Source organism: Lachancea thermotolerans (assembly GCF_000142805.1).
Source record: "Lachancea thermotolerans CBS 6340 chromosome D complete sequence".
Taxonomy (NCBI): Eukaryota; Fungi; Ascomycota; class Saccharomycetes; order Saccharomycetales; family Saccharomycetaceae; genus Lachancea; species Lachancea thermotolerans.
Genome location: NC_013080.1, coordinates 528,790 through 549,178, shown reverse-complemented (window position 1 = coordinate 549,178; position 20,389 = coordinate 528,790). Strand labels below are relative to the sequence as shown.

Sequence of the window (20,389 nt, the reverse complement as noted above, 5' to 3'; positions counted from 1 at the left end):
AAAGGGAATCAAACTAAGTAAAAAGGTTTTTAGATATACATTATATTACTGAAATAATATATATTTCATGCCCCGGGGGAAAAGAAGGTGATTTATGTTCAGTCGTTGACAAACATGCGTTTAAGCCTTAGCGACAGCCTTCTTAACAGCGTATCTTCTTTGCTTTCTCAAAACCATGACTTGGAATCTCTCGAAGTCAGACAAAGCAGCACGTCTCTCACGTTGAGCAATCTTCTTAGCCCAAGAGGAAGCAGCCCACTTCTCGGCAACACCAGCAGAAGTCCACTTCTTAGCGACGACGGCAGTCTTGGCACCTCTTGGCAAAGCGAAGGTCAAAGGAGTCAACACGACGTGGCCCAAGTTCACGGACTGACGTGGAACGTTGGTCTCTGGACCGTCAATCAAAGCCTATAATAGCGTTAGTAAAATGCAACATATTGTGCTGCGAGACATAAGAGGGAGCGCTGGAACCTGTTGCGCCTATCGATTCAGACACTTCGGAGGTTCACTAAAACCCATAGGAACCTGGTGTTCGAGCTCCTCAACAAACCTCTCGCTTTCACTTTATTTCGAACATACTCTTTTTTGGTCAATGATTTCGACAATAGCGGCCAGCTTACCGGCGGAAGGGCCCTTCTTGATCAAGACGACACGACCAACCTCAACCAATCTCCATTGAGAGTTCTTGACAATAGATTCAGAGGACATTTTTAAACTTGCTCTTCTGCTGAAGTTAGGTAGTATCTGCTGCTGAACTGTCGACCATCGTCTAAAGTTGAGTTTGGTAAGTACCCATCCATCCACCATAGCACCTACCATTCGCGGTTCTGCGTGGTGAGTCTTCCAACATCTCACGGGCTCTCAGAAACTGCGTGGCCCGCGAGGAGGATTTCTTGCATTTGGGGCCATTTTCGTAATTATTTTTCAGTACGAACAGAATTGCGACGGCTGAGATTATACACGGGTCTTACAATATGTGGTGAGTGGGTGTTCTGGATATGAAAAAAACAGCAGTCACACAGTTCACCGGATGAGTGAGGGCTAGTATTTGACTGGAAGCAGTGCCAGAAAAAAACTGATTGCATAAGAAGGTATTTAAACGGGACGTACTAAACTTTCAGTTATCAAGACATATGATGATTTAGTCCAAACTGTATTTAGGACGCCTTCAACTAAGTGATAGTCGTTCTGACAACAGTGGATACAATTTATTCTTTAAAAACAGTGCTAGAGAAGATCTCAAAGGATGATATAATTTGCGATTGAGTACAGGATATCCTGAAGCATGCCTAGCTTCACATTAGGGAATCTTGGAACATGCAATCACATTCTACTCTGAAGAGTTCTTTTCTCATTGACAGGAATAAATTGCTCGAACAGGGAAGCCATCGGTTATCAGGTGAAACCGGCCATTGTTGACAGAAGGATATCACAAGAAAAGTGACTTAAATACGCTGAGATGATGAAAAAAGTTGCCTAAGTTGAATTTTTATGAAAAACGAAAAACTTATAACACCAAGATCTACTCTGATTCAGCATATGTAATCTGACTTGCAAAACCCGTAGCCGTGACGCTGTGATATTTAGGGTTGTTATGACCTCGACGACCATGAATTATTCGTGTATAATTACTTGACTGATGTCTTTGTATTACTCTCTCTTCGCAAATCGAACTTCCCGTCAAAACATAAGGTTCCGCCGCTGAAGGCTGACAGATGTCAAATTCCAGATATGCGCAACTAGAGGGCAACGTAAGTTATCTGCTATGCTCAGTACAACGCTTCTCAATTGTGTACGCTGACACACTAACTAATTCAGAACGATCAAAGGCTCGATGAGTTAGCAAATAAGCTCTCGACGTTTAGAAGAGTGAATCAGGAGATTGGAGACGAAGCGCGTGCAGATTCCTCTGTGATGGACCAACTCCAAAACCAGTTCAGCTCCTTAATGGTGAACGTCAAAAACTCATCGTCAAGGCTAACACGTTCGATGAATGCCGGTAATAACATCTGGAGAATGGTGGGGCTAGCACTGTTATTGTTTTTTATTATGTACGCTTTATTCAAACTATTTTAAGCATGTCAACGTGGTTTGATTTCATGTAACGCATCATTTCAGCTGGTTTTCAGCTGAGTCTTTGCCTAGCCTGTAAGTCCCTATCCCCTTACCCCAGTTAATCTTGGATCTAGTTACTGGTAGCCTTCTCCTTAGAAGTTTAAATTCTTTTTCGTTAAGGTTTGAAAACGAGGCGCTCATTTCGTTTTCCACCTCATTTTCTAGGTTTTTTATGGAAACTACTGCGCTTGAAGCTGCATTGTGCTCAACATCTTTGCTAAACTTAAAACTCACGTTTCCATCCTCAAAGTAGTGAACATCAATGTCAACCGTACCCTTTAGGGCTTGAGAATTCATGTTGTAAGTGTAGCTTGACCTCCAATGGCCATTCCAGAAATTTCCAGGGCTGTACCTAGTGCTCGCAATGAAAATAGCAACTTCATCGGGATCGTCTTTGGCATAAACCGCATAAGCTACGTTACCCGTGAAATTCTTGGACATATATTTATCCAATTCCTCATACAGACCCCTTTGTTCAGTTGTGTGCTTCTGGTCACAGTCTTCCACGTCTACACCGGTACGATTTAAATGGTCGACAGAAAACAAGATGGAACGTACAGGATCAAAAAATTTTGAGCCTTTCTTGTTGTACTCTGAAATTATAACGGGCTTTCCTTTCACTTCTATTGGGATCAGATTTTTAACGTTGTAATGCGTCATAGCTTCTATGATAGCCTCCTCTGCTTGATCTCCCGCGATTGTCGTAAGGTCCTTTACGACATCTTGAACTTCTCCAGAAGGCGCATCGGAAATGATTGATTCGATGATTGTCTCGAAGCTTGAAGACATCTGGAATACTAACCTATCTTTGGTACGGTGCTATGTGAAGTGGTATTAAAGGGGAACGTACACATTTTTGTTTTTAAAAAAAATCAAAGAAAGCTGCATTTTTGAGAGATTAGAACCTACTCGTCAAAAAAAAATAGAAGTAGCCTATATACCTGTGGCTTGATTACTCATTGGATAAGGAACCTGGTGCACTGGTCGAGTTTCAGAGGGGTGTGTATTCTGAGGCTGTCGCTGGTAGTTTTGGGGACCCTGCTGATATAATTCTGGAATCTGGTGCGGGCTCTGACGCTGCTCCCTCTGCTGTAGCTTAAGAGAGTGTGTTTGGTGCTGATTAGGTTGAGGCTGCCCCGTCAGGAAACTTTGAGCGTGTACATACGGAATGCCTGATTGAGGCTGGCGGCTCAAAGGATTAACTGCAGAAGCCTGGCGACTGTGTGTATGTTGAAGCCCTACGGGCTGCTCGTAGCTTCCACTACCCATTCGTTCGAGCGGCAGACTCTGAGTTGGATACACTTGGCTAGCTCTATCTAGCATGCGATTATAAGAAGCCTCTGCATCTGCTAAGACTTTCCGCAGCGATGAGTATTCTTCTTTCTTTTGAGCATAGTCTCCTATCATTTTTGTAAGCTGTGGTCGAAGAGGGGTCACAACGCTGTACAAGTTGTTAACCTCTCCATCTTGGGTCAACTCGAGGTCATTAGCATTCTCGGCCATTCTTCTATGAAGCTTGTCCACGTTTGAAATTTGACTGAAAACCGCATCTTCATGAGCTTTTTGCTGGCGTAGTTGCTCAGGAGTCTTTTCTGCTACAGGGGTAACATAATTTAAAGGGAAGATTCCAACCCTACCCCGCAGTCGGCCCCTCCACCAGTCCTTATACACCTGTTCGATCACGACAATTATATCTCCCTTGCGAAATGATAATTCGTCAGATTCCCTGCCAGTGAGATCATGAAGAGCGCGGACTTTCCTTACCGTGTTCTGGGTTTGCGACTCGTTATGATGTGATGATTCAATATGCTTCTGATTTGCTACCTTGTTATCATTGTTCTGAGCTGCTTTCTGTGAACTTGATTGCTCATATTCAAGTATTGAAAGCTTCAAGGCTTCCTCCAGCTCCTTCTCTTCGTTGCGCTTTGTTTCATGGCTCATTTCTTTCTTCTGAGGAACCCTCTCTCGGACAAGGAGATGCGGCGCTTGAGCACTAATTGCCACGTACAGGTCTTGCATAGACTTCAGTGATGAGTCATTTTTGAAAGAGTCGCTCAGTTGCTCAACTACCTTGGCGACTTCCCTTTTGACAACTAAATGCACCTTTGGGTTCTCTATAAGGCCATATAGGACTTTCGTGAAGCCCTTGGAACTTATAGCTTGTTGAAGTCTTGAACCGCAATTTTCTGCCAGCGATACGACAAGAGATAATGTACGTAGCACGACATTAGCGTCATCCTCCTTTAGTCGCTCCTCTACAATATCCGTGGCAAAGCGACCCCTGTCTTCTGGATCTTCCCTAACTAAGTCGCACACCTCGATGATAAACTGCCAGTTATCAACCCGCAACTTTCCATCCGTAGCTCGCAATATCGCATCCCTTAAGCTCTGATTAGAAGACATGAAGCTTACACTTGAATGGTTCTTGTCCCAAATCTCAATCTATGAACTCTTTAGGAGAATATATTTATCGTCACCGATGATACATGAATATTAGAGTTTGAAGTTCTGGAAGATGAGTAGACCTCGCATGATGTTTCATTATTGACAAAGGATTAAAGTATTGAGCAGAACACCATGTCTTCACACCTCCAGAAACCTGTAGTAAGGACTAGGAGGACATCCTCTGTTGGCGCGATCAACCTAGGTGACAACAAAGTCCCTGGTTTGTCGACAATGAAGGAATCAGAGCAGTCGAAAACAGCTGCCCTCGCAAGGATGAGGGCTCTATCTGAAGCCTCAAAGGGCGATGTTGATTTGCTAAAGAAGTTCTATTTGACTTACCGTGAGATGAGTTACCGCCATACATGGCTTACTCCTTTGGTGATACTTCTGGCTGTGTATGGCGCTTACTTTTTGTCTGGCAATCGGACCGCTTCGAACCCTTTACATCCGTTTGTTGCAATTTCCTATCAGGTTGGAGACTCTGATATGTATGGGAAAGGTATTGGGGATCTGTGTTTTGTGTTTTATTATATGGTCTTCTTCACCTTTTTGCGCGAGTTCTTAATGGAATGCGTGTTGCGTCCTTTAGCCTCTGCATTAGGTGTGACAGGCGAACACAAGACAAAGAGACTTATGGAGCAAGCTTACTCGATCATCTACTATGGTATATCAGGACCATTCGGCCTCTATATCATGTACCACACTGATTTATGGCTATTTCGCACTGCGCCCATGTATGCGACCTATCCCGATTTAACAAATCAATATTTGTACAAGGTGTTCTACTTAGGCCAGGCTGCCTTTTGGACACAGCAAGCGTGCGTTCTGGTTCTGCAGTTGGAAAAACCAAGAAAGGACTTCAAGGAGCTAGTTTTTCATCATATCGTCACTTTAGCTTTAATCTGGCTGTCCTACGTTTTTCACTTCACAAAAATGGGCCTCGCTGTCTACATAACAATGGACGTGTCGGATTTCTTCCTCTCTCTATCCAAGACTCTCAACTACCTGGATTCGGCCCTTACTGCTCCAGTTTTCTTCGTGTTCGTTGCCTCTTGGACTTACTTGCGCCATTATATCAATTTGAAAATTCTGTGGTCAGTGCTAACCGAATTCCGCACTGTGGGTGACTACACTTTAAACTTCGCCACTCAACAATACAAGTGTTGGATATCGCTTCCAATCGTTTTTGTTTTGATATCTGCTCTTCAACTGGTGAACTTGTATTGGCTCTTCTTAGTCATGCGTATCTTATATCGTTTACTGTTCAAAGGAATTCAGAAAGACGAGAGAAGTGAGAGTGAGTCTGAAGAAACAGTGCAAGTGGACAAACATGAAAACGATGAAAACGAAAAGACCATGGAAGGCAATCCTGACCCGGCGTTGAAAAAGGAAAATTAAGCTGATGTATCATGCGGCTTTCCTGTGTTAAACCGGCCATGCACCCGCGTTTGGTACCTGGTCATTGCATCGAGTGGTACATTTCAAACTAGACTGCGATCATTCCAGAAATGCTTCTATGAAACTTTATGTACAAGATTTAAGCTTTCACTCATTAAAAAGCAGCTTTAGCTAGACGAGATTGCAATCCAACCTCTCCAGCCTTAGCCAAGACGCTCAGGATGATATTGACCGAACGCAAAGAATCATCGTTGCCGGGAATAGGGTAAGTGACTAGAGATGGTTCTGAGTCTGTGTCAATGATGCCCACTGTAGGTACTCTGGCTTGCATTGCTTCATTCAAAGCGTTCCTGTTTTCAGTTGGGTTCAAAACGACCAGAAGATCAGGCTTCACAATAGCAGCCTCTTCATCAGAAGTTAGGGGTCTATTTGTAGGAGTGTCGGCAAAGTCAATTTCATGCCTTTCCCACACACTAGATATTTCAGTTGGATTCGTAAGTGTACCTGGGATCCATCTAGTAGACACATAGAAACCATTTGTTCGTTTGGCTGCTTCCTGTAGAGCCCGCTTCTGACCATCTCTGGTTCCCAAAAATAGTATTGTGCCGCCTTTTTCGGCCACCCCTTGGACCACCTTAGCAGCCCTCTTGAGATTCGAAAGTGTTTTGTTCAGGTCGATTATATGAATACCTTTATACTCTCCATAAATGTACGGCTGCGTACTGGGTCTCCAAAGAGATGTGGATTGGCCCAAATGAACGCCAGCTGCTAGTAACTTGGAAATGGAGAGCTCCTCGATCGCAGGCGGGTTGAAGATATCACGGTGAGGATAGTAAACATTTTCCATAGCGGCTCCTAGTTTGGCTGTCCCGTCAGCGTGTTTTATTTGACGCAAAAAAAGCTCTTGATTTGTGTATGGCTTGTCCTCTGGCGAAGGAATAAGAAAGGGAAATGTCTTTATGCGCGAATACGTAGGCGCTGCAATTCGTTTCCCGTTGTCTTCCTTAGGCTCAATCACTGTATTCAGTTGAGAGAATTGCTTGAGAAAGCTCGTCAGTTCTTCATCTAACTGCTGCTCTTTGGCACTAAGCTCTCCGGTAACTGAACCATGAAAGTCCTTAAAATCTTCTGTAGCGGTTTTCGAAAATGATTTCAGCAGCTCCTTAACTTGATTGTTGTATTCCCGCTGGCGGAGTACTGACAACTCGTCTTGGGGCTCGTGAGCTGCTTCATCCTTGTGTATCTTAGAAGATTGTTCATCATGCTCTTTTAAGCTGCCAGTGCTTGCAAGGCCCCTCTTTAAGTTTTGAAACACAAGGTAACGTTTTTGAGCATACAATGCCACTCGGAAGCGCGGTATCATGTTATGGGGTGGTGCCGAGCCTTACTTCAGCAATTATTCTTGGTCAATTTCTCTTGGGCTTGTAACATCAAGTTCAAAAAAATTTTAAATCACGATTGACGCAACAGTGTCTAATTGAATATTCAAACAAGGGATCAACCAAGAGCTTCAAGACTAAGATCGAACCTATGGATACTGCGCTGGCGCAGTTAATACTTGATGACAATGAAAAGTTAGGAACCCTCATTTTTGCACTAGGTGAAACAGCTAGACACTACTTTGAACATCAACTTTCAAGCTCGGCGGGTACTATGTCATCCGTTCGAGCTTCAACTAACAGCCGCTGTAATATCAAGGTGTTGTTCCTAAATAAGTTACAGTACTTGTTCATGTACTTGACAAAGCTAGAAGGGGAGGGTAATGGACAAGAACTAGGGTTAACGAACTTGATAATATATGGTTTAGACGAAGCTCTTGAACTCGTCGATGATAAACTGTCAATCGCTCAGACCAGACTGGCCAACCTTATTTTCAACGTTGCCTTCAAGGTGAGAGCGCGGCATCGCGTCGAGGTTCAGTTCATCTCAAGCAAGGATGACGTGCACGACAACTTAAATAGGCTAGAACAATATTGGCAAGAAGTGTGTTAAATTATATTGGTAGATGATGGTAGTGTACAGTAGTAATTATGCAGATTCTATGTTGATGTTTACCGTCTCGACTGACGATGTTTCATTGTCATAGTACGCGGCAACCTTAACCCTGAATTCAGCCGCTGCTACACCGAATTGCTTCAAGATCAGAGCTTGACGCACATCAAGGGTTTCGCCTTCCGTGCACACCAAGTAAGGACTTTCTATCGTGATCTTTCCGGCCTTGATCTTGGTAGGAATCATAAACTTGTTTCTCAATGTTGGCTCCAATGAGTGGACCATGGGCACGTCGTCTTCCGCAGGGATCTGACCCCCACGCGAGTAAATAATCCCTGCCGGTATCTCAAACGTTAGCGGGGCCTTAGACTTTGGTCTTGAGTAGTCGGCCCTGACGTAAGATTTAAAATACTCCTGCACGACTTGAGGCTCCTCGTCTGTGAACAGCAAGCCGGTAACACCGGAACAGAGCTTCGAAAGAGCGAAGATGTTTTCTTTGTACTCCTCCTCCCTTTTCTCGCCCAGAGACTTCTGCAACACCTTGCGCTTGCCCATGATTAGCTTTGAACCTACCCATGCGGACCTTATTTCCTGTAGGACAGGAGTTCTCACGTCATCAAGGTGCAATACCCACACAAACCGAAATGTATCCAAAGCTTCTCTAACCTCATCGAAGATTCTCTCTTTGTTTTCTCTGCCCTTTTTGTCAGTTTGGGCGAGAGTTACGAGCTTCGAACGTTTAGATCTAGGCATTTTTATTGACTAAAGGCTCAACTAGATTCAAATTCACTGTATTTCTACAGCAATAGCTTTCTTGAGCGGATGCCAAATTGAATTTATGTCTTGAGAAGAGCTTGAGCGATGAGTTTTAAAATTTTTTTCTATGGTTAATAGCCAATTTCTTTTTAGGTATCACGATGATATCGCCACGGACGAAACTCTGAAATACATCCAAGTTCAAGTGCTGAGTGGCAAACATTCAGCGCCAAAAAGAATAGGAAAGGAAAGGGTACATTCTTCAAACTGGCGCGGTTTCGGAGATGTCAAGAGACGAGATCAGGCATTCAATGAACCGCGACTACGATAGCGACGGGGACTTTGTTATCCGGCCAAGTAGACAAAATGATTATGAAGATGAAGACGTAGCAGAAGAGGAAAATGAATATTCGTACCCCGAGGAGGTTGATGATGATGTTGAATCGTATGAGGGAAACATGTATCACTTTGGAGACGAAGAGAACGAAAGAGATGAAGCATACGAAAATTCGCAAGACAGTGAACATTCCGGGGAAAACCCCACTGAAGAAGTTGATGGTAATGAAGGGGATGATATTGAAGACGAACTCCGCAATACAACGCTGCGGGGTGCGCAAAGGCAGTCTTCCTTGCAGGAATTACTTGGGTCCTTAGCCCAGAACATGGAGGGGCCTTCCCGTGAACACGGTGGAGAGAATTCACGAAGAGTCAACATAGCTGATATTTTTCCTGAGATGTTCAGTATGATGGGAGCTGGGCGTTCAACTGGTAGAGGCAACCCACGACTAATCAAGCTTTTGGATAATGTTACGAACGCGCAGGACGACCCGTATATCGCTATGGAAAGTTTAAGGGAGCTGTCGGAGCAATTGCTAATGATGAGTCCGCTAGCGGCAGAACGCGCTGTGCCTCAGGAAGACCTTTTAAAAGGAATAGTTGATATATTCATGGACCCGTTGCTTCAAGGCGAGCTTGAGCTGCAGCTCATAGCGTTTCGTTGCTTGTACAACCTGTTCGAAGTCAACCCGGACATGATTTCGATAGCGGTCGACAGAAATGTTATTGCCGCATGCAACGATAAACTGGCAGAGATAAGCTACATTGATTTGGCAGAACAAGTTTTGGAAACGCTTGAAATTATATCTCGTCTGCACGGAAGAAGCGTTCTGCAATCAGGCAGCTTGCTGGCTTGTTTACAATATTTGGACTTTTTTACCTCTCATGCGCAGAGAAAGGCAGTTACTATAGTGGTGAATTCATGCGCAAAAATACGAGCGGTTGACCTGGGTCACATATCAGACATCATGTGGAGGCTCAAAGAAATCTTCGTGAGCTCCCAAGATCATTCGCTCCGGCAAAATATGTTGAATGTGTTTTACGGTATTTGCGCCGGGTTAGGAAGGGGTGACAAGACACTTGAAGGACTATTTGATTTCGAGCTCATTGAAAGTATCATGCAACTCATTTCAAATGGGGAAACTAACCTTGAGAGCAGGCTCAAAGCATTTGATATACTTTCTCAAGTTTTGGTAAGTGGGGAAGTATTAGCACCCCAAATAATTGGATGCGGAAGGGTTTTGGATATGTTAATGAGCTCCATGAATGAGTACAAAAAGAGTACAGCATCTCAGTTGCATGAAACTGTAATGTTCGCACCAAAGCCCTTGCTAACATGTATTTCGCGGTTTATTGTTGTGCTTTTCCCAGGAGAAGACAAACAAATTCTTTCGGCGGATACTCCGAAACAATACGAATTTCAAGGAATAGAAGAACAGTCAAGGCAGCTAGTTAAAGGCCTAGGTCCGTTTTTGGTTCAAGTGTATGTCAACGCCGTGGACTTCCAAATTCGGCGACTTGTGTTGGTCGCTCTCGCTCGTGTCTTGTCACCACATATTCCCATCGAGACTTGTGATATAGACAAAGGGATTGTTTCCATGATTGCTTCTAGCCTCGCACGTAACATGGCACTTTTTGAGCAGAGTGGCTTCAAGGATCAAGTTTCTGGGGTGCTTCTTCTGGGAAGTTTGCGGCTTGTGACATCACTTCTTGAGAAAAATGCTTCCGAACACTTGCCGGCTTTTGTGAGGGAAGGTGTTTTTGAGTCATTCAAGTCGTTTTCAAAGGAGTTATCCTCAATTGTTCCCGAGTCCTTAGAGAAGACACAAGCTGGGGACCCTCCTCAAAACAACGGAAAGTTTACTGACATTAGTGATACAAATAGCGAGTCTAACTACCATAGCGATGATGACGACTATAATATGGAATTTGAAGGTATGGAGAGTCCAGATCATACACGGCCTAATCGAGTTTGCTTTCGTATTTTGAAACACCTAAAATTGAACTATGTCCAAAATGAGCTGGCTAACACGCTTGAGAGTGTGATTGAATCCTACGGAGGCGAAGGCGCTGTAATTAGCGAGATCAGCGAAATTAACTCGCTAGTCGAGCGTCTTCGCCTGCTAGACGTTCATTCTGATACATACGAGTACTGGCAACGTATTTGGCTGGAAGTGAAATCCAAACTTTTCATGAGTAATTTTGTTTGCTCGGGATTTGAGTTCATTTCCAGTGGCTTGGCAGACGAAATGTCGAAGCTGGTTCTCAGCAACTCTTCTAAGAGCAGCATTTGCCAAAGGGCTTTGATAGAGACATTTGGTGAAGACCTTGAGACGTTTGCCGAAATTATTCAATCGGCGCTTACTCGCCTGGAATCTTTCGAGTTATTAGACTGTGGATTACATGGCGAAGATGGGAAAGGAGCCTCTTTGGGGAAACAGGTTAAAATAAGGCTTGAATACGATGGCGATGCAGTCGAAGATGGAATTCCAAAAAACCTGCAGGCAGTTACTGTTGCAATCCATTGCGTAGCAACATTTAGATCTCTCAATGAGTTCTTGAAACACCGAGTATTACAAAGTCAGCTGATAACCTCTTTAATACCTGCTTTGGCTATGCGGGTTGATCGGCAGGACGACGATGTGAAATGGAGCTTCGATTTCGCGTTTAACAACACAAAATGTGATCATCAAGACACCATTTTTGGGGCGATATTTAGGCCTATCAAGAACGCAGGGAAGGATAGTAAGTCGCTCTGGAGTGAACCGCACATTATCAGATATAAGAAGGCACAGGGGAAGGACAGTGACCAAAAATTGAGTACCCTATACTTCGGCGGCCCAAGAGGGTTGAATGAACTTGGCAGGCTTGAAGGTCTCCTTGTCCTTCTTAAATGTCTCAGAGGTAGTTCTTTGCGGCCTGAATGTTTTGTCAATTCAAAGATAAGTGCTAAGCTAGCATGCCAGCTGGAAGAGCCCCTTATTGTTGCGGGCGGGTTACTTCCTTCGTGGACTGTGCTCCTCACAAGGAATTACCCATTTCTGTTCCCCTTTGAAACTCGGATGTTCTTTCTACAAAGCTCTTCATTTGGACATGGAAGGTTGATTCAAGTTTGGAGAAATCGCGTGGGTAGCGACAAGGGAGACTTTGCTGACGCTTTGCATCAATTGGGCAGGCCAACAAGGAGGAAGCTTAAAGTTTCAAGGGGAGCGGTTTTCCTAAGCGCATTGAAGATCCTGGATAAGTACGGCTCAACGCCCAACATTTTAGAGGTTGAGTTCCTCAATGAAGTGGGAACGGGACTAGGTCCTACTCTAGAATTCTTTGCCATTGTATCGAAAGAGTTCGCGTACAAATCTTTGAGAATGTGGAGGTCTGAGAATTTTAATTCCTGTAAAGAGGGCGAACTAGTTGAGGAGCATCTTTTTCCTGCACCTTTACTAGCCTCAAGTAATCAAGAAAAAACCCTAGAGCTTTTCCACAAACTGGGAACTTTTGTATCAAGGTCCATGCTGGATGATAGAATTTTGGATTTTCGTTTCAGCAAAGCATTTTTTGAGCTGGCTCACATGTATGCTAGAAACGAGAAAATTCGATTTGATGATTTCGACTTGACAATCGACTACATGAGCATGGTTGATCCACACTTAGCCAAGTCTATGAAATACCTGTTCACCCTTAAAAATGATCATGACTTCGAATCTTTGTCTTTGACATTTTATCTTTCAGGGTACAACATAGAGTTGATTGAAAACGGCAAAGATGTTGCCGTAACTATTGAAAACTTCCCTGACTATTTCGAAAGGTTGTCAGATCAGGTCTTGGGCACTGGAGTTAAAATGCAGATCCAAAGTTTTATTGAAGGGTTTTCTCGAACGTTCCCATATACTTCTTTGTTGGCATTGACTCCGGACGAGCTTACGGACCTATTTGGTAGTGTAGAGGAAGATTGGACACACGAGACTTTGTATGCGTATGTTGATGCAGATCATGGCTACAGTCACGATTCAAACATCATCCACGACCTCATATCCATTATGACATCTTTTTCCAAGGCGGAGCGCCGCCTCTTCCTTGAGTTTTTAACAGGATCTCCCAAGTTGCCGATAGGCGGTTTCAAAAGTCTAAACCCAAGGATGACGGTAGTTCGGAAGCATACAGAGAACGATCTAGAGCCGGATCATTACCTCCCAAGTGTAATGACGTGCGCAAACTATTTGAAATTGCCCAAGTATAGCAATAAAGATGTTTTGAAGTCAAGAGTTCTGCAAGCCATGAAAGAAGGTCTGGGAGCTTTCCTGCTATCTTGAAAGCTCAGAAGAATGTATTCACCGCCTATAGTCTCCGCTTAATTAAACTAAAAGTTGTATACGATCACATGATTCTAACCGATTTCTCGAGGACAGAAAAAAAAAATCTGATCAACAATTATGAAGTGTTTAACATTAACCAAGCCGGGGATATTCCGTTTTGACAGCTGCTTCCACGAAAACTTTCTCCAACTTTCGAAAGCGGGTGGAATCATAATTAAGCTGCGTTAGATCAAGTTTGTGTTCAGTTGCTTTTAGTTTCTTTGCTTCAAGATCGTGGATTATTTCGGCATCAAACAATTTGTCCAAACAGTGCATAGTGGGGTCGAGAACATAGAAAACTTCTCTGAACTTAACATTCATTCACGTAAGCATGTCTGCGATGAGTTCAGATTCTTCACCCCGGTCCTCCTCCGTACCTGATACTACGACGAAAAAGAAAGATGAAAGTATTGGCAAGCTTGCGAAACAAACAGAGGGCAAGTACGAGCTTCCGAGAGCGCCAGCGACTTTGAACGTTAACGCACTGCATGCATATGAGGAGCACCACAATATAGATGAACAAGGGTACAAGTCCATGGATCCGGGCAAACCAAAGGGTTCCCAAGCGGAGGAAGTGAGCGAGATGCTCCAATCGACAACACTAGATGACCCCATCCAGTTTACTAGAGTTTCGTCCTCGTCAGCTTTAAGCAACAGTTCTTACGAAGCAAGTGACATTATAACGGGTTCACATGAGCCTGACATAGGGCGTGCAAAGGAGCCACAAGGTTCTAATCAAGAGCCTCAACAACCAAACGCATTCCCAGAAATTCAAGAACAATCCACGATAGGGGACAAAACCAACTCCACAATAAGGGCATCGGACCATTATCTTGCCGAAAATTCTAGGCTAACCAATGATTCTATGATGCTTGTTGGCGAGAACGAGATGCAGCTTTCCCAAGAATTTTCAACTCAAGATAGCTCTAACCTCAACCTTGAAAATACCAGCCACCTCAAAAGCAGCACCCCCAAAAGCGATTACAGTAGGGATGTTTCTAAGAAGGACATATTAGAACCTGGAGAAGAGGGCTGTTTGTCAGAGCAGACTCATAACGTAGGCACTCCTGCTAAAGAGTTCAACTACAGTAGCAGCTCAGGCGAGTTTCCGGAAAAGAACATTGATATTCCTATTGTGGATGCTTCCAATACAAGCAAACAAGCATGGACGACACCAAACCTGGTACAAGGCGGTTTCACGCAAGTACAGTATTCTACCGCGACAAACAATAGAAAGCAGCCGCCAAGATCTCCGTTCAGAGCTGTCTCCTCGCCTTTTAATTCGATGCGCAGAGGTTCCCGGGAAGAAGTGACAGAATCGCCAAAATCGCAGTCTCGGCTTGCTTCCCCAACCGCGGAGAACAAAAAGAGAAGAAGCGGCGGAAGCAGAATGAAGGGTGTCTTCTCTTCTCTTATGCAAAACATGAAGAGAACTTCACAAGGGGAGAAGCGCCAATCAAGCTCGGCGTTAAAAATTTCCACACCTTATAATGCAAAACACGTTCATCATGTTGGCGTTGATACTAAGACAGGTGAGTACACAGGTCTTCCTGACGAATGGGAGAAGCTTTTGACTTCAAGTGGTATATCTAAGAAGGAGCAACAGCAGCATCCCCAAGCTGTCATGGATATTGTCAAGTTTTATCAAGATGTTACCGAAGCTAATGGGGAGGACAAAGTTTTCAAAACGTTTCATGTCGGAAATTCTGGGAAAAATATCTCCAGTACTTCTTCCTTTAGAACCCCTTCTTCGCCTTCTCTTAACAAGCTCGAAAATGCCCACTCGAGGCCGCAACATCCAAACAGCCTTGGCGTTAACTCCACTGCGCATGAACTTCAGTCTCCAGTAAACCTCAGGGAGGCTCCTAATGTCCAAGGAACCACTACAAATGAAAGGTTCATGCCCAGCCGTCCTGCTCCTAAACCTCCGGGCACACCAACTAAAAATGATTTAACATCGCCATTGGCAAATAGAAACTCACCGGCTACATCTCCGAAGGTAACCCACGCGTCTAGTTTATCATCCGGGCTTCGTTCATTGTCGCGTAAGGGAACTTTGGCAAAAACGGACCATCAAATACCTCCATCTTCACATGGAAAAGCTGTAGTTTCAAGGAATGGGACTATTTCAGAAAAAAGTGCGGACATGGCTCCCGTAAGACCTGCACCTCCTCCGCCTGTTCCAAAAGATTTACCCAGAGAGGATAATGCTCAGACTGATGCTCAAAAAGCGGCTGAAAAAAAGAGAGAAGACAGAAGGAAGAAAATTCAACAATTGTACGCAAAGCTAACAGAAATTTGCACCGATGGAGACCCTAGCAAACTTTATAAAAGTCTTATCAAGATAGGCCAAGGCGCGTCGGGCGGTGTTTACACAGCATACGAAGTCGGCACAAACGCCTCCGTTGCAATCAAACAAATGAATCTGGAAAAACAACCTAAAAAGGAATTAATCATAAACGAGATTTTGGTGATGAAGGCGAGCAAGCATGCTAACATCGTCAACTTCATCGACTCTTACCTGCTGAGGGGCGACTTGTGGGTGGTTATGGAGTATATGGAAGGCGGCTCGTTAACTGATGTTGTGACACACTGTATTTTGACTGAGGGCCAAATAGGGGCTGTCAGCAGAGAGACACTAAAAGGCCTGCAGTTCTTGCATTCAAAAGGCGTTATTCATCGTGATATTAAATCTGATAATATTCTTCTCTCTATGACGGGGGAGATTAAACTCACTGATTTTGGGTTTTGTGCCCAGATCAACGAGATCAACTTAAAGCGCACGACCATGGTTGGAACACCGTACTGGATGGCACCTGAGGTTGTCTCTAGAAAAGAATACGGTCCTAAAGTTGATATTTGGTCTTTGGGTATTATGATCATCGAGATGATTGAAGGGGAGCCACCTTATCTCAACGAAACCCCACTACGTGCCCTTTATTTGATTGCTACAAATGGAACACCAGAATTAAAGGACGCAGACAGTTTGAGTGACGATCTTAAGGGTTTCTTGGGCTGGTGTTTGCACGTCGACCCCGATGAGAGGGCTACTGCCTCAGAACTGTTGTCAGACCCTTTTATTGCAACATATGCAGATGATGTCAGGTCTTTAGCGCCACTGGTTAAACTTGCGAGAATGAAGAAGCTTGCAGAAAAGATGGAAGACGGGAGAGATAGCGGAGAAGAAAGTTCGTGATACTTATGTATCCTTTTCTGACACACTGCGATTTCATGAACGCAATGCTGGCTACATTGATGCTTTTTGATCTCGCGACTGTACGGGCAGGTTAGGTAGTTGTAATAACAGTTGTATTATACGTTTATAGAGTAGTTATTTGCTGGTGTATGCATATCGAGAATTGAATTATTTGCCGTATTTTCGGTGTCATTGTATTTAGGAATTAAAGCTCCGAAATACTCATGTCACTTGGCGAAGTTGTCGATTTTGGAATTTGATTATCCCTAGCTTCGGCAGGGCTGCGACTTAGATTCCTTATTCCCCGAGCTTGCGATAGGCGGGGAAAAATAGTCGTTTGCACGAAATACATTTTGGCGTCGTTCTTCCCTTTATTACGAAAAGCATATTCGTTGAACGCAGGAATTTGAAACGAGGTTCCATCTGTGCACAGAAGTTTGTTTCTGCCTACCGTCACCTCGATCACACCCTGAATCAGGTAGAAGTTTATGAACGCGTTGCGGGAGTCAGAGAGCTTTTTACATGATCCTGTAGGGATGGTCAAGAAACCACTAGCAAAGAGATCCCTGTGCTGGTCGAAAAGAACGGCTAATGAAAAATCCTCGTCTGCTGTTTTTCTTCGTTGTTCGGTGTGTACCGAGTCAGGTGCGCATGCCAAAAGTTCTTCGTTTTCTTCCTTTCCATGGAAAGAAGATTTAACCGAGGCTTTGAAAACACCTCGACGCATCCAACTAGAGCATTGAGTATCCCCTGTTCTGATCTTGGATATCAAATCCTCATTGGGATTTTGAAGGCCTGAGGAAGAAGCACTGTTTGTAGTCTTACTTTTCCTAGGGCGGCCGCGCGGTTTTCCAGAAGTACCATAATTGTAAGGCGGCTTTTTTGAGCTCTTCCTTCTCCGTGATATTTCTTCTTCCTCGTCATCTTCATCTTCATACGTGATAATTTTATCGATTTCCAAAACAGGCTTCCTTGATTTGCGCTTGTAAACAACCTTTTCGTTTCTCCAATATTCTAATGGGGCAACTTTTACTCGCTTTGACTTTCGCAAGCCCGCTGATGTTGTGAAACTATTCTCACTTGCCAGTTCTCGGGCTTGGTCATAAATAAACTCCTCATCAGAAGTATCGCTCAATTCTTGTGGTTCAGACAGGGGGTGCCTCCCTCGTGAAACAGAAAGTGCCGGCTGAACTCTCGTATTATAACTTTGAGCGGAGTGTGTTTCGTAGGGGGAATTTGTGTCACTGTTGTCTTCATCTTCAAGTTCACTGCTATCACTATTTTCTGTATTAGAGTACCTTTCAATATAATCTCTGTCTTCCTCGCTTTCTGCCCGCACCTCTCGTTGCAGTTCATCCTCTAGGAGTGCGTTGTCAGATGTATTGAAAGTTGTATTTCCGTGAGAAACGTCATCGTCATCATCAGCCACCAAGTCCGGCACGTCTCGATAGCTCTCGTTCCCGTAGTCTGAGGGTGGGGTTTGGGGCACAACTGCGTCCGTTGTGAAATCATCCTCAGCTCTGTAATCTGGCTCATAACTTTTTTCTGCGGGCTGCCTAAGCCGGCGCTCGTGATCGCCGGTAGGGATTTCTGAGAGCTCCTGATGAATCCTGTTATCCTCCACTGCGCGACTGAGGGTTTCGTTGATTTCTAGTCCGCCTGCGGGCTCATCACTCCCCTCGTGTAGATTTTCGTCATCTTCTTCCTGTATAGTGGGTACGCTTGGAGGAAGATAGTTTGAGCTTCTCCTCGAAGTCTCGCTAAAGTCCTCAGGTAAAAATTTCTTAGAGAGAGGCAGCAAGGATGACCTCCTGCTTTTCCTTCTTGCCGAGATGAGTGTGTCATCATCCTTAAAAAATTCGTCTATGTTTTCCATGGAGTACTCATCTCGACCTATATTGCCCTTGACTTGAATGCCTGTTTTACGGGATTTCACTCCTAAATTCATGTAATCCATCGAGGCTATGTGGCGTGAACTATCTCTTTCGAAAGACAATGCGGGCGAACTGGCGCGTTTTTAATTCTACAAATCAATTATATCAATGAACCACGAAACTGTGATATGTCACGTGCTGGTGATGATCTATTAAGCCTTTTTCTTCCCTTCCACTATAAAGTATGATGCCTCTTCCGTGTAGGAGTAGAGGCATGTATCTAGAAACTTCTTAACTTTGATTCTCACTTTGGAAACACCTCCGACACTATGGAGTCCCCTACCCGTGATTATCTTAAATGGCGCGAGATTGATTGCCTTGATTTGATTTAGGCGCTGGCCGTTCATTTCTCTCAAAGCCAGCTCTTTAGTCCACCATACGTTGAGGCATCTTTCTGCTATGAGTTCTGCTTCATATGGCAAGAACCCATGAAGGTCGGCGGTATACATGGTCAAGATGTTATCGATGATCAGTAGCGCTCTGTCGTAGTTTTCATCACTGGCGAAACAAGACGGGTCAAGCCCACCAATTTCAGCACCCATTCTTCGCGGCTTCACAGAACCCTTGTTCACTTTAGAGAGATTTTTTTGTGAATTCAGGGAAGGTGCTTTTGAAGCGGCATCAACGAAGGTATACTGTGCACAATTCTTTTCGATTATGAAGATTAACGTAAGCGTGGTGCGCTCCACATCGCCTTCGTAAAATTCCAATGCGCGTTTCGAAAAACTTGGACTAATTGCTCTCAGAGAAGGGTTGTTGGTGATTATTGAATTCAACTCTTTGGCTTCTAAGCTGGAGCTATCGTACTTGTAGTTTTCTTCTGAGCGCGGACTAAAAATGTTTGCTCTTTCCTGGTCCGCCGAAAACACCAGTCCTACCGGTTTTTTCTTGTGTGCGAAGCCTGTTGGAGACTGTACGCGCCCACCAGCCTTCATAAAGTCTCTTTGCGGAGTTCCATACTCTGGCTCGTTGTCGCCCGGAAGTCGAGAACCGTTAATGTCCTCAGCATACTCATCGTAATGGTATATTATATCTATTATAGCTCTTGCTGAATTCAAAGTCTTTTTGTAAAATGCCTTCTGGGCAGATTTTGGAGCAGCGTTCGTGTAGTGGATAATGTCTTGAATTGAGTCTGTAGCGGAGACCCACGCATTGGAATGGACCGCCGCAGCCTGATCGAGTTCTAATCTTGAACTTTGGCCCTTTGTAAAAGAGTGAATAGGTCTCCACATGCGTTTCTTAAGGTTGACGGCGCCCTTCCTCGCCTTAGTGTGATTTTCATCAGGAAAGTTTTCCTCGGAAAGTGCTTTTGCGTGTCGACTGCCCATACCTTCTCCTTCAGAGCGACCGTCAGTATTGTTAGAGAGAGAGTTTTTTGCCATTTGATTAAGGGTTTCTTGCTCACTTAATATCATAGAGCACGCCACTTGCGCATCTCCACCGGCACTTTTGAGGGTGCCTCGCAATTTGTTTTCATTAACACTAGGAAAGAGTTCTGCTAGCAAAGCAAGGTCTTGCGACGACATCATGCTTCAATCTATCGAGATAGCATTCTTTGGTTTCTGCGGTTTACGCAGCGAGGGTTCAAGGCATTCCATGCAGAAGTTGCTTGGGAGCAAGCGATGCCGAAATCAGCGGTTTATTTTGACGTATATAATGACGGTGCTGGAGACAAAAGTCTTGAGCGCCCGATGTAATAGAAGGATAACGCTATGCAAGGTTGTTCGAAGCAAATTAAAAGTGTTCACCCTGGGGTCCCTCTGTCTCATTTCATCAGTTTTCCAAAAAGGCTATCATGTGAACGCACAATATTAAATCTCTTCACGCGACTGAATGGCATGTTCCCAGGCTGCTCGAAAAACCAT

General features: G+C 44.2%; 12 protein-coding genes across 12 annotated transcripts; 5 read left to right on the top strand and 7 right to left on the bottom strand.

Annotated features, from left to right (window-relative positions):
• Positions 1–120: 120 nt before the first annotated feature.
• RPL14A (60S ribosomal protein eL14) lies at positions 121–708 on the bottom strand (the record flags this gene model as incomplete). The annotated part of the gene is made up of 2 exons (XM_002552945.1): positions 121–408; positions 580–708. 2 exons carry the CDS (start codon positions 706–708, stop codon positions 121–123), a joined length of 417 nt encoding a protein of 138 aa, XP_002552991.1.
• Positions 709–1,715: 1,007 nt separating this feature from the next.
• SFT1 (Sft1p) lies at positions 1,716–2,076 on the top strand (the record flags this gene model as incomplete). Its single annotated transcript, XM_002552944.1, has 2 exons — positions 1,716–1,751; positions 1,819–2,076. 2 exons carry the CDS (start codon positions 1,716–1,718, stop codon positions 2,074–2,076), a joined length of 294 nt encoding a protein of 97 aa, XP_002552990.1.
• Positions 2,077–2,109: 33 nt separating this feature from the next.
• CAP1 (Cap1p) lies at positions 2,110–2,904 on the bottom strand (the record flags this gene model as incomplete). Its single annotated transcript, XM_002552943.1, has 1 exon — positions 2,110–2,904. The coding sequence occupies one exon, from the start codon at positions 2,902–2,904 to the stop codon at positions 2,110–2,112; it is 795 nt and encodes a 264-aa protein (XP_002552989.1).
• A 144-nt stretch (positions 2,905–3,048) lies between these two features.
• HSE1 (ESCRT-0 subunit protein HSE1) lies at positions 3,049–4,518 on the bottom strand (the record flags this gene model as incomplete). Its single annotated transcript, XM_002552942.1, has 1 exon — positions 3,049–4,518. One exon carries the CDS (start codon positions 4,516–4,518, stop codon positions 3,049–3,051), a length of 1,470 nt encoding a protein of 489 aa, XP_002552988.1.
• Positions 4,519–4,692: 174 nt separating this feature from the next.
• On the top strand, positions 4,693–5,958 carry KLTH0D06116g (TLC domain-containing protein; the record flags this gene model as incomplete). Its single annotated transcript, XM_002552941.1, has 1 exon — positions 4,693–5,958. The coding sequence occupies one exon, from the start codon at positions 4,693–4,695 to the stop codon at positions 5,956–5,958; it is 1,266 nt and encodes a 421-aa protein (XP_002552987.1).
• Positions 5,959–6,112: 154 nt separating this feature from the next.
• On the bottom strand, positions 6,113–7,321 carry MRP4 (mitochondrial 37S ribosomal protein uS2m; the record flags this gene model as incomplete). The annotated part of the gene is made up of 1 exon (XM_002552940.1): positions 6,113–7,321. The coding sequence occupies one exon, from the start codon at positions 7,319–7,321 to the stop codon at positions 6,113–6,115; it is 1,209 nt and encodes a 402-aa protein (XP_002552986.1).
• A 167-nt stretch (positions 7,322–7,488) lies between these two features.
• SHU1 (Shu1p) lies at positions 7,489–7,950 on the top strand (the record flags this gene model as incomplete). The annotated part of the gene is made up of 1 exon (XM_002552939.1): positions 7,489–7,950. One exon carries the CDS (start codon positions 7,489–7,491, stop codon positions 7,948–7,950), a length of 462 nt encoding a protein of 153 aa, XP_002552985.1.
• A 36-nt stretch (positions 7,951–7,986) lies between these two features.
• On the bottom strand, positions 7,987–8,703 carry MRT4 (mRNA turnover protein MRT4; the record flags this gene model as incomplete). The annotated part of the gene is made up of 1 exon (XM_002552938.1): positions 7,987–8,703. The coding sequence occupies one exon, from the start codon at positions 8,701–8,703 to the stop codon at positions 7,987–7,989; it is 717 nt and encodes a 238-aa protein (XP_002552984.1).
• A 287-nt stretch (positions 8,704–8,990) lies between these two features.
• On the top strand, positions 8,991–13,352 carry UFD4 (putative ubiquitin-protein ligase UFD4; the record flags this gene model as incomplete). Its single annotated transcript, XM_002552937.1, has 1 exon — positions 8,991–13,352. One exon carries the CDS (start codon positions 8,991–8,993, stop codon positions 13,350–13,352), a length of 4,362 nt encoding a protein of 1,453 aa, XP_002552983.1.
• A 373-nt stretch (positions 13,353–13,725) lies between these two features.
• STE20 (mitogen-activated protein kinase kinase kinase kinase STE20) lies at positions 13,726–16,590 on the top strand (the record flags this gene model as incomplete). The annotated part of the gene is made up of 1 exon (XM_002552936.1): positions 13,726–16,590. The coding sequence occupies one exon, from the start codon at positions 13,726–13,728 to the stop codon at positions 16,588–16,590; it is 2,865 nt and encodes a 954-aa protein (XP_002552982.1).
• A 205-nt stretch (positions 16,591–16,795) lies between these two features.
• MIF2 (Mif2p) lies at positions 16,796–18,547 on the bottom strand (the record flags this gene model as incomplete). The annotated part of the gene is made up of 1 exon (XM_002552935.1): positions 16,796–18,547. One exon carries the CDS (start codon positions 18,545–18,547, stop codon positions 16,796–16,798), a length of 1,752 nt encoding a protein of 583 aa, XP_002552981.1.
• A 129-nt stretch (positions 18,548–18,676) lies between these two features.
• Positions 18,677–20,053, bottom strand: CUE2 (Cue2p; the record flags this gene model as incomplete). Its single annotated transcript, XM_002552934.1, has 1 exon — positions 18,677–20,053. One exon carries the CDS (start codon positions 20,051–20,053, stop codon positions 18,677–18,679), a length of 1,377 nt encoding a protein of 458 aa, XP_002552980.1.
• Between the last annotated feature and the right edge of the window lie 336 nt (positions 20,054–20,389).